The 12,427-nt window shown below is 35.8% G+C and overlaps 1 protein-coding gene across 1 annotated transcript in view; it reads right to left on the bottom strand.

Annotated features, from left to right (window-relative positions):
- CWF19L2 (CWF19 like cell cycle control factor 2) overlaps positions 1–12,427 on the bottom strand; it is a 158,895-nt gene that overhangs the window by 128,754 nt on the left and 17,714 nt on the right. Inside the window, exons 4-5 of the mRNA XM_069080361.1 lie at positions 6,099–6,212; positions 5,280–5,399 (exon numbers count right to left, since the gene is read on the bottom strand). Coding sequence (XP_068936462.1) covers positions 5,280–5,399; positions 6,099–6,212 — 234 coding nt within the window. The remainder of the gene's footprint in view (positions 1–5,279; positions 5,400–6,098; positions 6,213–12,427) is intronic.

The raw sequence follows: 12,427 nt of genomic DNA, 5'->3' as shown, positions 1-12,427 counted from the left end.
AACAAAACCTTTAAGACAGGGGTTCATAACCTGGAGGTAGAAAATAGTATGGATAAATTCAGGAAATTTAGCATTTCCTTCAATTATGAATTTAAGCAATTATTATTCTAAGATATCAATAGTCTTTACCCGACTGCCAAAAGAATCCATAACACAGAAAAGGTTAAGTAACTCTAATCTGGGGAAAGAATTACATGAACTCAAAGTAAGAAGACACGCTGGAAGTCACCTAGACCAACTGATAGCTTAACTGAAATCCTCTTTACAACATACAAGACTAATGGGCACACAACCTTTGCTTGAAGATCTCTAGTAAGCATTAAATCTCAAGGCAACTCATTCTTTTTTATATATCTCTAATTGCTATTTCCTTGCATCCAGCTTAAATTTGCTTCTTTGCAACTTTTACCAAACTGCTCCTGGGTGTGCCCTATGCCTGTCCATGGCAGATCACAGAACTATCATTTCCTAGTTTCTTGATACTATGCTTTCTCTTAATAAAACCTTAGGTTACATACTTACAAAACATTACACATGCTACCATATCACTGTTGCCTCAAATGAAAGTGTCTGCATGTAATCAATCTGGGGAGAATACACACACAAACATACATATATATGTATATGTGTGTCCATGTGTACAATATATACAGATATACAATATATATTTTGAAAATATTTATATATAAATATATTGCATATATGTATGCTGAATTATATATAAAAGTGTGTATACTGAAATATATGTGTATACATATAAGTGGTGGTATATGTGTATATATAAATATGTATGTGCATATGTATCTATGTATATATATACACACATGTGCACACATGCACACATACATAGTATATGCTTATATGTGTATATGCTTTCTCCCCAAACATTGCAAGCTCTTTTTAAGGAAGAACTATTTCATTTTTGCCTATGGCTAGCACAGACCCTGACATATAGCAAGTAATAATAAATGTACAATTGACTGAAGTCTACCAAAACCCCAAGATCTTTTTAATATAAACTCTCTCACCATACTGTCCCTTCTTATCCTTGTGAAGTTTATTGGTTAAATCGAAGTGTATTTTACATATACCCACATGAAATTTCTTCTAATTAGATTTGGGCCACCATGACAGATTCTTCAGATCTTTCTGGATTCTGACTTTATTTCAAACATGTAATTTATCCCTCTTAATAATAACTGACATTTATTCAGTTCTTCATAGTTTACAAAGTACCTAACAAATTTTTCATTTGATCTTCACCAAACCCCTGTGATGTAAGTAACAAATATATTAGCCCAATCTTACAGATGAGGAAACTGAGGCTAAAAGGTTAATTTCTTATAGTCAGAATGCTACAATCAGGGACAAGATTCAAACCCAATTCTTCCTGATTCCATGTACTGCACTTTATCAACTATACCCCATTTCTTCTTGGCTAAAAAAAAAATCACCTACTCCAGATATTATTCTTATAATATGTAGTTGCTATGTATAACAAGGCAATGTTATTCTTGAATTACTCTTTTTTAGGCTTAAAAATACAGCATCCACATATTTACTCTCTTTACATAATTTTTTTGCATAGCTCTCATTTCTTTTCCCAACTTTTCCTTTTCTGCTCTTATCTGACTTTTTTTAATAATTTTTTTTTGCTATTTTTTAATCTTTCTTTAGCTCTTCTGGGAATTCTTGTTAGGCTCATGTACAATCTGTATTTATCCTTGAGGCTTGACTTACAGACGTTTTCAAGTCATTGTCTTCTTCTGAGTTTGTGTCATGAACTTCCCTGTCACTAAAGTAATTTTCATGGTCAGGTTCTTTTTAGTTGTTGTTTGCTCATATTTCTAGTGTACTCCTTTGGACTTTATGTCAGAATTGGGCTCTGCTCATCTCTGTGGAAGACAACTAGTCTGAGATTCATTCAGTCTTTTTTATATCCTTCTGCTTTGGCAGCCTGTAGACTTTTGAGGCTTCCAATGTGATATGATTCAGGGAGAGGTCTGGTCACTGTCCTCCTAATCTGTGATCTGGTCCTTACATAGGTAGAGTCCTTGTTCCCTCATGACTGAGATCATTCCTCTCTCTGCCCTGGAATTGTGACCGGGAACTGGATAATGAGTGACTAACTGACCAGAACTGGGCAGAACTGCAACCCAGAATTGAATACCACTTGACAGTGTTGGCAAATGGCTCACAAACCACCTGAGATAGTTATTCTGACCAGGCACCCTTACTGTTCCTAAGCCCTGCTACTGTCCCACAGCCCACAGTCGGTGCTGTTTGTGCCATGCTCCATGTTGTGCTCCAGGCCAATCTCCACTCCAGGGTCACCAGGTCTCTCTCTCTGTCTTCCTGAGATTCCTGGCCTGGAAATATGACTCACTGGGACTTTTTGTTGGTTTTCTCACTCAGAATTCTATTTGGTGTTTCTAGTGGCCATTTTGTAGGAGACATCTGGCAGTTGAGACCTTTCACTGAACCATTTTAACTCTGCTCCCACCTATATATTAACATTACTAAATTTTAAGGACTCGTTCTGAACTTAACCACAGGCTGGCAAGAACCTCAGTCAAGTTATGTATTCTTCACCCTTCAAAGGTTGGGTGGGCCCACTATGATAAATCTATTGGAACACATAAACAAAAGTCACAGAACATGAATAGGTACAGATGGCTTGCAACTTATATTCTTGAAGGGAACTTCCAAATGGATAAGATCACAGGTTTATTTGAAAATCTCAACATACCAAGGTATATGATAACACCATCTAACATCTAAGAACTATAACCATTATAAGAATAATCTTTCTGGGGGCAGCTAGGTGGCACAGTGAACTCCACAGCCCTGGAGTCAGGAGGACCTGAGTTCAAATCTGGCCTCAGAAACTTAACACTTACTAGCTGTGTGACCTTGGGAAAGTCACTTAACCCCAATTGTCCCACCTTTCCCCCTCCAAAAAGCAAAAAAAAAAAAAAAAAGAATAATCTTTCTAAATTATTATTATAGTTAATTCATTTCTCTCCCTAAAATCTTCATTCCCCATATGATCAAAGCCAAATTTCTCTTTCTAGCATTCAAATTCTATAAACTGGCTCCCTATGAACATCAAACTTTATTGCTTAGCTGTAAAGGAAAAGTACAAGACAACAGACTGAGGTCATAGGACCATAGATGTAATACTATAAGGGACCTTCCAATTTATCTAATTCATTTTCCTCATTTGAAAGATGAAGAAACTAGGCTCAGACAGGCTAAGTGATTTGACCAAGTTGACGTATTTATTAAGCAGCAATTCCAGGATTCAAACCCAGAACCTCTTGACTACAAAACCAATGCACTTTCCATGCAAGGAATAGACTGAGCATGCTTACAGGCAAGTTTAAAGAGAGAATGAGAAGCTGAAGGTAAGCAAGAATTACAAAAAGACTGCTAAAACAAGATCCTAGAAGAGTTAAGTAGAACAGAATCAAAGACAGAAGTGGAGAAGTCTTGGCAAGAAAAAAGGTCTATTACATCCTATGAGACTACAGAGAAGGATGAGAACATGGATGAAATATAAAGGATGCTAAGACACCACAGAGATGATAATTTGCAGCTTAAGAACAATGAAATAACCAGGAGAGAAGAGATTCAAAGAATGGGGATAGTGCCTTGCTGTAAAGGCTGGCTATGAAGAGAAGGTATTTAAATCAGATACAAGGTAATCTGAGGAAGGAAAAAGTGTTAACAACTTAGGTGGTGGGAGAAATAAAAGGTTTCACAAAATAGTAGATACCTCAACTGAATTAGGAAGCCTTCCTTCACTCCCTTACAAACACCTAATTATTTATGTTCTTTTCCTCTTTAAACTATGTTGTCATCTACTTGTCTATAAACATTATATATATTCAAATAGAATGTGAGCTCCTTAAGGGCAAGATTTTTTTTTCTTTTGCCTTATTGTGCCCATGACACTTTGCAAATAAAAGTGCTTAATAAAATGTTTGTTTACTTGTAAACTGAATTGTAAAACTACTGAAGAATTAGTATGTAAAAACATTTTACTCCCTAATTCTACCTTTTTTGCTATTCAACACAATAGGTATAACAAAATGTTGTTTTACCTTGACTTCATTTGACCTGTGCTTACTTTAGTTATTTTTCTCCAAGTTGAAATACTTTTTATATGCGATTTCAGTTCAAGATTACTCCCCAAAAAGGATTTTTTAACTTTTTGTGTGTGTCATAGAGCCTTTTGACAATGTGGTGAAGTCTACAGACCCCATCTCAGAATAATGTTTTTAGGGGCAGTGAATAGAACACCGGCCCTGGAGTCAGGAGGACTTGAGTTCAGATCCAGCCTCATACACTTAACACAAAATACTAGCGATGTGACCTTGGGCAAGTCACTTAACCCCAATTGCCCTCCAAAAAAGAATGTTTTTAAATGCATAAAATACATTGGGTTGTAAAGGAAACCATACTGAAATAAAGATCTAATTTTATGCTATGTAAGTTCACAGACAACCTGAAATCCATAGAACTCTTGCTGTAGAAAATACTTAGTTGCAGTATAAAATAAAAATACATTCTTTACACAATAATCTTTTTTAGCCTCCTAAGTATTCAGGAAATGAGATATCATGTACTTATCTAAGAAAGCTAACTTCCTTAAGTTTTATTTTAGTAAAGAGAATAGATTCTATCAATGAAAAATAAAAATTTTTACAATTAAATTTGCATTTTAGATTCATATACAACAGTTTTTTGGAACTAAGGAATATCAAAAAGCAGGCTGACTTTTTGGAAATATCTCTATCTGCAATTGCAAATCTAAATGTCAACTCATCTACTGGCAAAAATGTGTTGTACTAGAGATGCAGAATGAAACATACATACTTTCAAATTCAGCCAATGTATTAATTTGCTTTTTGTGATAATATTTGTTTGCTACAAAAGAGGGCTTTGGGGGTTGGGATTGGAGGAGAAAGGAATAGAGAGTTGGTGGATAGTGATGCAAAAAAAAGAACAGCACTGAAACATTAAAAATACTGAGAAGGGAAACAGAAGAAAGTTTATTAGGAAACAAATAAAACCAGCACAGTTTTGTTACTATCGTTCTAAATTTGATATACATGTTTTTAAAAATTTGAAGAGTTCATAATATTACATAAAATCTTCTTTTCCATTCTTTGTATATTGAGGTTTCATGTTATTTATGCTTACTAAGTTCACAATAAGAAAGGTTTTTTTTTTAAGTGAAAAAAGATTAAAAAGTGATGCCAATGTCTCATTACCTGCTCAACCGCTTGGGCTTTCTCTTGCTCTGCTTTCTTTGCACTCTCTTTTTCAGCTTTGAGTGATGATGATGATACAGTTTTAACAGACATAAAATCAAAGGTCATCCATTCATCTCTCTGGAAAGGAAGCAAGTCATTTCAATTCACGTGCTTAGAACTAAACTTCTATAACCTGACCTCTTAAGGGTTGTTTTGTTAACCTTTTTGCATAGAATATTCTTCTTTATTTCCTATGCATGGAAAAATATTAAAAGAAAGAATTTTAAAAGAATGGATCAGTCAAGTTTAGCTATTAAAGAGTTGCTACACTCAATACTAGAGCTGAATTTTCAGCTCCCAATTACCAAAGAATATAAGATGCAGGTAACAATGAGGGTGCCATTTCTCTCTCCCAAACTAGAGATCTGAAAACTAAGGACAGAAATAAAGAGTGCTCCCTTTTCCAAAGCAACTGTACTCCCCCCTCCTCCCCCCCAAAAAAACTATTTCAGCAGAAGTAAATATTCAAACCACAGCATGTACTTAATAATCATCCAGAGGTTCCAGAGTTAATCTTTATCTAAAGAAATTAAATCATATTTTACATTAAGAATGTAGTTCTTTTATCATAAGAACACACAAGCTTTATTGAAAACGAGGCTGAGGGTGGCTAGGTGGCACAGTGAATAGAGCACTGGCCCTGGAGTCAGGAGGACCTGAGTTCAAATACGGCCTCAGACACTTAAAACTTACTGGCCTTATGACTTTGGGCAAGTCACTTAACCCCAATTTCCCCTCAAAAAAAAAAAAAAGAAAAAAGAAAATTAAGCTGCTCACCTGAACGATTTGGGAATCTTCTTTTTTATCTGACTCTTCCTTCTTGACCTTCCACGTTTTTTCTGTGGCAGCTGCCTGCAATGAAACTGCTTCAACCCATTCATCTTCAGAACTCTAAAAGTGACATAATGCACAAATGAAATACTCATATGGTACATTTCAGTATAAAATTACAAAATCAGAGTGTGGAATCACCTCACCATTAAGTGGAGATATCCTAGCAGGAGAGTACATTTTCTAAACAAAATGTGTAAAAAAAAAAAATAGTTCCTGAAAAAATAAAAAAGAGGTAAAGCCTATCGTTTTGATGCAATCCTATTAAATTACAGCTTTTTTTCTTCTGTCATAAAACTAAGAAAACTAAGAAAAAGCAATGATTTTAAGTTTGACGAAGAAAGCATACAAAGCTCCAATTTCATCTAACAACAAGCATACAACAAACCATCATGAATCTATTTGTTCAAATGTAACTGGAAGTTAGGTAAAGAATGGCTATAAACAAGATAGAAGAAATGTGACCAGCTCCATACAGTATCACTCCAAATAGGTACCCAAAAAATGCTTTTTAGGGACATCTTTACTACCTCCAAAAAAAAGAAAAGAAGCTGGTAAATTTTGCAAATCCTCAAATGGATCTATTATCATCAGTTCAGATGTTTCTTCCAGTGTTACAGGTCACAACCCATCCATGCTAGTCCATGTTGTGAGATTTTGTTAGTCTTGCTTTCTCCTGACATGCAAAAATAACAGTGGAGCATTAAAGTTGTCTACCTGTCAAATCTCACTCTTATGACACATAAGCAGTAACTCCTTTTCTGTCATACATTTCCCAAATGACTCTCATTCTTCAAAGTTCCTCATGAACAGCCTGCTCACATCCACTGTGCATCTCTCTATATTGTTTATGGTATCTATATTCTGTGTGGTATTTATTTGCAGTTGTAGTCTATGTATTACTGTCATGTAACTTTAACAGAATATCAGTATTAAAAAGATGGGTCTTTTTCTTCTAGGAGGAGTTTAGCAATTTCTCAAATACAATCCAGCCTGCTCTCCACCTCTAGTTTAAGTCTGTACTCATTTTGTTTTCCACTTGTTACAGATAATACAGACTAATTATATGAGGGAAATCACTAAACTGTGCCTACTGGACCCACTATAAATTTATGTTATGTCAAAACTGAGTCCTAAACAAGACAATCCTTCTCTTCTCACTTAAAAAATTCCTTATTTTACTCACCACAATGACTTTTTCAAACATTCTCTTCTCGTTTCTCTTCCCACCTCCCCATTCTACCCCACATAGGGTCAGGACCTCCACTCATGCTTCACTAAAAAAGTTGAAGCCATTTACTAAGAACTCCCTCTTCCTCTGTTCTTCTGATCTCACATCTTTTTTACATCATCCCCTCATTATCTCCTCCTTCACTGTGTTCCATCTCCTTGCCATGGCCAACCTTTTTTCATTTACCTTAGTTCAATCCCTTCCTGTCAAGAAGTAACCATGTGCCTTTCAGTGGAGAGAGTCCCTAGGATGGGGATAATTGCTATGACTTATCAAAAGGCTCAGTCCTACAGAGCCAAGTGCATAGCTGGAGATATAGGAAAGGTATGACCTATATGAAACAAGTTATACTAGGGTTCTGGAATCTACACTCCCCATCTGCCTCCAATATAATGTAGATCTTTCTTATTGTGATCTATAAAGGTCTATCTGGCTTAGGTATTGGTTTCCTTTGAGCTCTTCTCTCTCCCTATTTATACTTACATTTGAAGAAATCATCATCACCAAAAGAGTTTATTTATTTATGGTACTATTAAAAGAACTTTGCATAAACATGGCCCCTTGTTCTCCAGGAGCTCACCACTAAGAAGATATAAAATAAGCATTATCTCTTGGCAGAGTAGGGATTTAAAAGATTAGATTAGATTAAAAGAAAAACTTAATCTCAAGATTTAATCATAGAATAGGTTTTCTGGGTTTGTTCTTTTTTTAAGAGGAAGGGAAAGAAACAGGTTCAAATTTTATATACCCTTCAAATTCTTGGAAAGTAGTGTTTCAAATAATGAAAGGTAAAATGTTTCAGCATACCAGAAAAGTTTTCCCAACAAGGACCAAATACAGGGTTCTAGAGAAAGGAGAAATAAAATTCTAGAGAAGTAAAATGATTTGCACTTTCATTTGTTCTTCTGCATCCTAGAGCCTTAAGGACCTCAGATATAAACCACAAGGTTGGAAGTCAATTCTCCCATTATAAAATCAAAACAAGAAAAACTCCCAGGGCGGCTAGGTAGCACAGTGAATAGAGCACCAGCTCTGGAGTCAGGAGGACCTGAGTTCAAATCTGGCCTCAGACACTTAACACACAAAAAACTAGCCGTGTGACCTTGGTCAAGTCACTTAACCCCAATTGCCCTCCAAAAAGCAAAAAAAAAAAAGAAAGAGAAACTCCCAGGATTCTTTTTTTTTTAAAGCAATCGGGGTTAAGTAACTTGCTCAGGGTTACACAGCCAGTTATTTTTTGTGTGGGTGCCAAGTATCTGAGGCCAGAACCAATCCCAGGTCTCCCGACGCCAGGGCCAGCACTCTTACTCACTGCGCCACCTGGCCGCCCCTACTCCCAGGATTCTTAATGACTTTGTGCATGCACATTCTTCACTGGTTGGAGAATATCTCAGGATTTTTACCTAATCCTAGGGTTTGGGAAGAGGCTACTTCAGAGCCCCATAGTAACTGTGGAACAATGGTACCCAGAGTCAACAACTAACTCTAACCTGAATGTACAATTAGCAAAAAATAAGTGTTATCTACATTACTAGAAGAGTGTCATCACTACTGAATAGATGCAATTAGACTCCTAATTTCATTAGGAAAGGTTCTAGGAAATTTGATTATTGTGTATTTGGAAAGGGCTTAACATGTTACCAACGTTGTTAGATACTGGGAGGAATAACACCTCAAAGGAAGGCCTCACTGGCATATTTTTAATGTTAAATCTCTGTCATCCAACTGTTTAAATATGCAACCCTATTAATCGGACTGATACAAAGAATTTCAAAAAGGAGAATCAACATTTCTTAAAGAAAGAATATGTATTCCAATAGAAGGGATACCATCAAATAAAATTAACATAACATTTTTAGATATTAAGGGGAGGAAATTAAATTTAATTGTGTACTACAAATTAATACTATCTCTTTTTCCCCCAAGCATACAGGCAACTACATAAGAACACTTCAATCTCTCATCCCAGAGATGGTAAGGGGTCTAGACAGCTGGTCAGAAAGAGATTATAGTGGACCACTTATGCTAGCAATGGGCACAGGTCCATACCACAGGTGCTATTTGGCAACTCCACTGTCCTTATCCACTTCTGAGTCAGAGTTCCAGAGCAGAGGGGAGTGAGTATGCTTGCAGTTGAAAAGGAGCAGGGGTCCTAAGGAGCAACAGTGCTTGCAGCTACAAAGGATCAAGAGCCTTTCCTGGCACAGACCAGGAAAACAATAACCACAACTCTCCCTAGATTATACCACCTTGGAAGCACCAAAAACTTCCAAACTCCCAGAACTAGCTGTGAAAACAGTAGCACCAAAACATCCTGAGGTCTGGGACAATTCTCCCACCCCTCCCAACCATCCCAGTAAGAAGAGCCCAATTTTAACATAAAGTTAAAAGTCAAGAAACAGGCTAGAAAAATGAATAAATAACAACAAAAACTTAGCCACAAAAATCTACTATGGTATCAGGGAAGTTCATGACACAAACTCAGAATAAGACAAAGATGTCAAAACAGCTACAATCAAAGCCTCAAGGGGAGTGAGTGATATGCAAATTGGACACAAACCCAACAAGAATTCCTGAAAGAGCTAAAAAATTATTTTTAAAATCAAACTAGAGTGGTAGGGGAGAAATTTGGAAACGAGATGAGAGTAATGAAAGAAAAAGTATGAAAAGAGAATTAAGAGCTTGGCAAAACAGGCACAGAAAATACTGAAGAAAATAACACCTTAAAAAAACAGAACTGGCCAAATGGTTAAAAAAAAAGGTACAAAATTTCACTGAAGAAAAGAACTCCTTAAAAAGCAGAACTGTCGAAATGGAAAAAGAAGTACAAAAGCTAACTGAAAAATATAATTTCTTAAAAATTAGAATTAGATAAGTGGAAGCTAATGACTCCATGAGATATCAAGAAATAATAAAAGTCAAAAGAAATTTTTTTTAAAAAGAAAGTGTTAAATATCTCATCAGAAAAATAACTGATCTGCAAAATAGATTGAAGAGATAATTTAAGAATTACTGAACTATCTAAAAGTCATGATATTTTTTTTTAATTTTTTTGCATTTTGGAGGGCAATTGGGGTTAAGTAACTTGCCCAAGGTTACACAGCTACTTTTGTGTGTGTGTGGGGGGGGGGGGGGAGTTTTAAGTGTCTGAGGCCAGAACTGAACTCGGGTCCTCCTGACTCCAGGGCCGGTGCTTTACTCACTGTGCCACTGAGCCACCCCGTCATGATATTTTTTAAAGGGCCTATATATATATATATATCATACTTCAAGAAACTGCCTCAATATCTTAGAAGAAGATTAAAAAAATGAAACTACCAATCACCTCCTGAAAGAGATTTGAAAATGAAAACTCCCAGGAATATTATAGCCAAATTCTTGAGCTCCCAAATCAAGGAGAAAATACTGCAAGCAGCCAGAAAGAGACCATTCAAATACTAGAGAGCTACAGTCACGATCACACAAGATTTCACAGCTTCCATGTTAAACAAGCAGAGGGCTTAGATGATACTCCAGAAGGCACAACTAGGATTGAAACCAAGAATAATCAAATTTGCAAAACTAAGCATAATCCATTCAGGGGGAAAAACATCATATTTATGGAAATAGAGCACTTTCAAGCATACCTGATGAAAAGAATAGAAAATCTGACATCTGAATTTAGAAAATAAATATGAAAGAGAAATCATAAGGAATTTAATACGGTTAAACTGTTCACATTCCCATATCAGAAGATGATATGTGCAACTCCTAAGAACTTTATTATTATTAAGGCAGGTAGAAGGAGACTACATAGACAGAGAGCACTGGAAGAAGGGGGAAGGGAGAAGAAGAACGGGTAAAATTACCTCACATAAAAGAGGCATACAAAGAAGATATTTTATAGTGAAGGGAAAATGGGGGCCAGCAACACTTGAACCTCACTCTCATCTGAACTGGTTCAAAGAGGGAAGAATTATATTCTGGGTACAGAAATCTATCTTACCCAACAGGGAAGTAAAAGGGGAAGAGAATGAAAGGGGAGGTGGTGGGATAGGGGAAAAAAAGAGAGAGGGAGAAGGATAAACAGAAGAAAAAAGGATAGAGGGAAATACACAGTTAGTGATCATAATTGTGAATGAGATGAACTCACCAATAAAATGAAACTGGTTAGCCAAATGGATTAGAAATCGGAATCCAATGATATGGTGTTTACAAGAAAGACACATGAATCAGAAAGACATATCCAGAGTTAAAACAAGGAGTTGGAGTAAAATCTATTATGCTTCAGCTGAAGTAAAAAAGGCAGGGGTAACAATCATGATCTCAGACAAAGTAAAAACCAAAGATGGACCTCATTTAAAAAAATAATCAGGGTGCTTGTTGTTTTTTGTCCTTTGTTTTCTAAGAGGACTATGACAACACAGAGATGATGCCATGACATGCAAATTAACTGGATTTAAGTAAGGGAGAGCTGTGCAAAGTCACCAGCCTCACTTTCTCCTCATTTGGGTCCAGTGTCAAGAAAAAGACCAGGAGGACTGGAGAGAGCCCCAGATGAATCAAGAAAACTACATCTTGCCAAAAGTAATGTAGATGATGAAGTAATATCAATACTAACCATTTGTGCACTGACATCAGATTCAAATTCTTAAAGGAAAAGTTAAATGATTTACAAGAGGAAATAAATACTAAAACAATATTAGTAAGGGACTTCAACTTTCCCCTTTCAGAACTAGATAAATCTACCCATAAAATAAGAAAGAAGTTAAGGAAATGAATAGAATTTTAGAAATGTTGGATATGATATACCTCTGGAGAAAACTGAATGGGAAAATTAATGACGTAACTTTTTCTTGGCTGTAAATGACACTTTCACAAAAACTTACCATGTATTAGGGCATAAAAACTTCACAAATAAATGCAGAAATATTAAATGCATCTTTTTTACAACCATAATGCAATAAAAATTACATTCAATAAAGGGCCTTAGAAAGATAGATTAAAAATTAACTAGAAACTAAATAGTCTAAACCTAAAGAATGGATTAAAGAACAAACCATAG

The sequence above is a fragment of the Petaurus breviceps genome, unplaced genomic scaffold, assembly GCF_028583685.1.
Source record: "Petaurus breviceps papuanus isolate PSGF00001 unplaced genomic scaffold, PetGlider_PUasm1.0 91133, whole genome shotgun sequence".
Classification (NCBI taxonomy): domain Eukaryota; kingdom Metazoa; phylum Chordata; class Mammalia; order Diprotodontia; family Petauridae; genus Petaurus; species Petaurus breviceps.
This window is presented reverse-complemented; position numbering and strand designations above follow the sequence as displayed.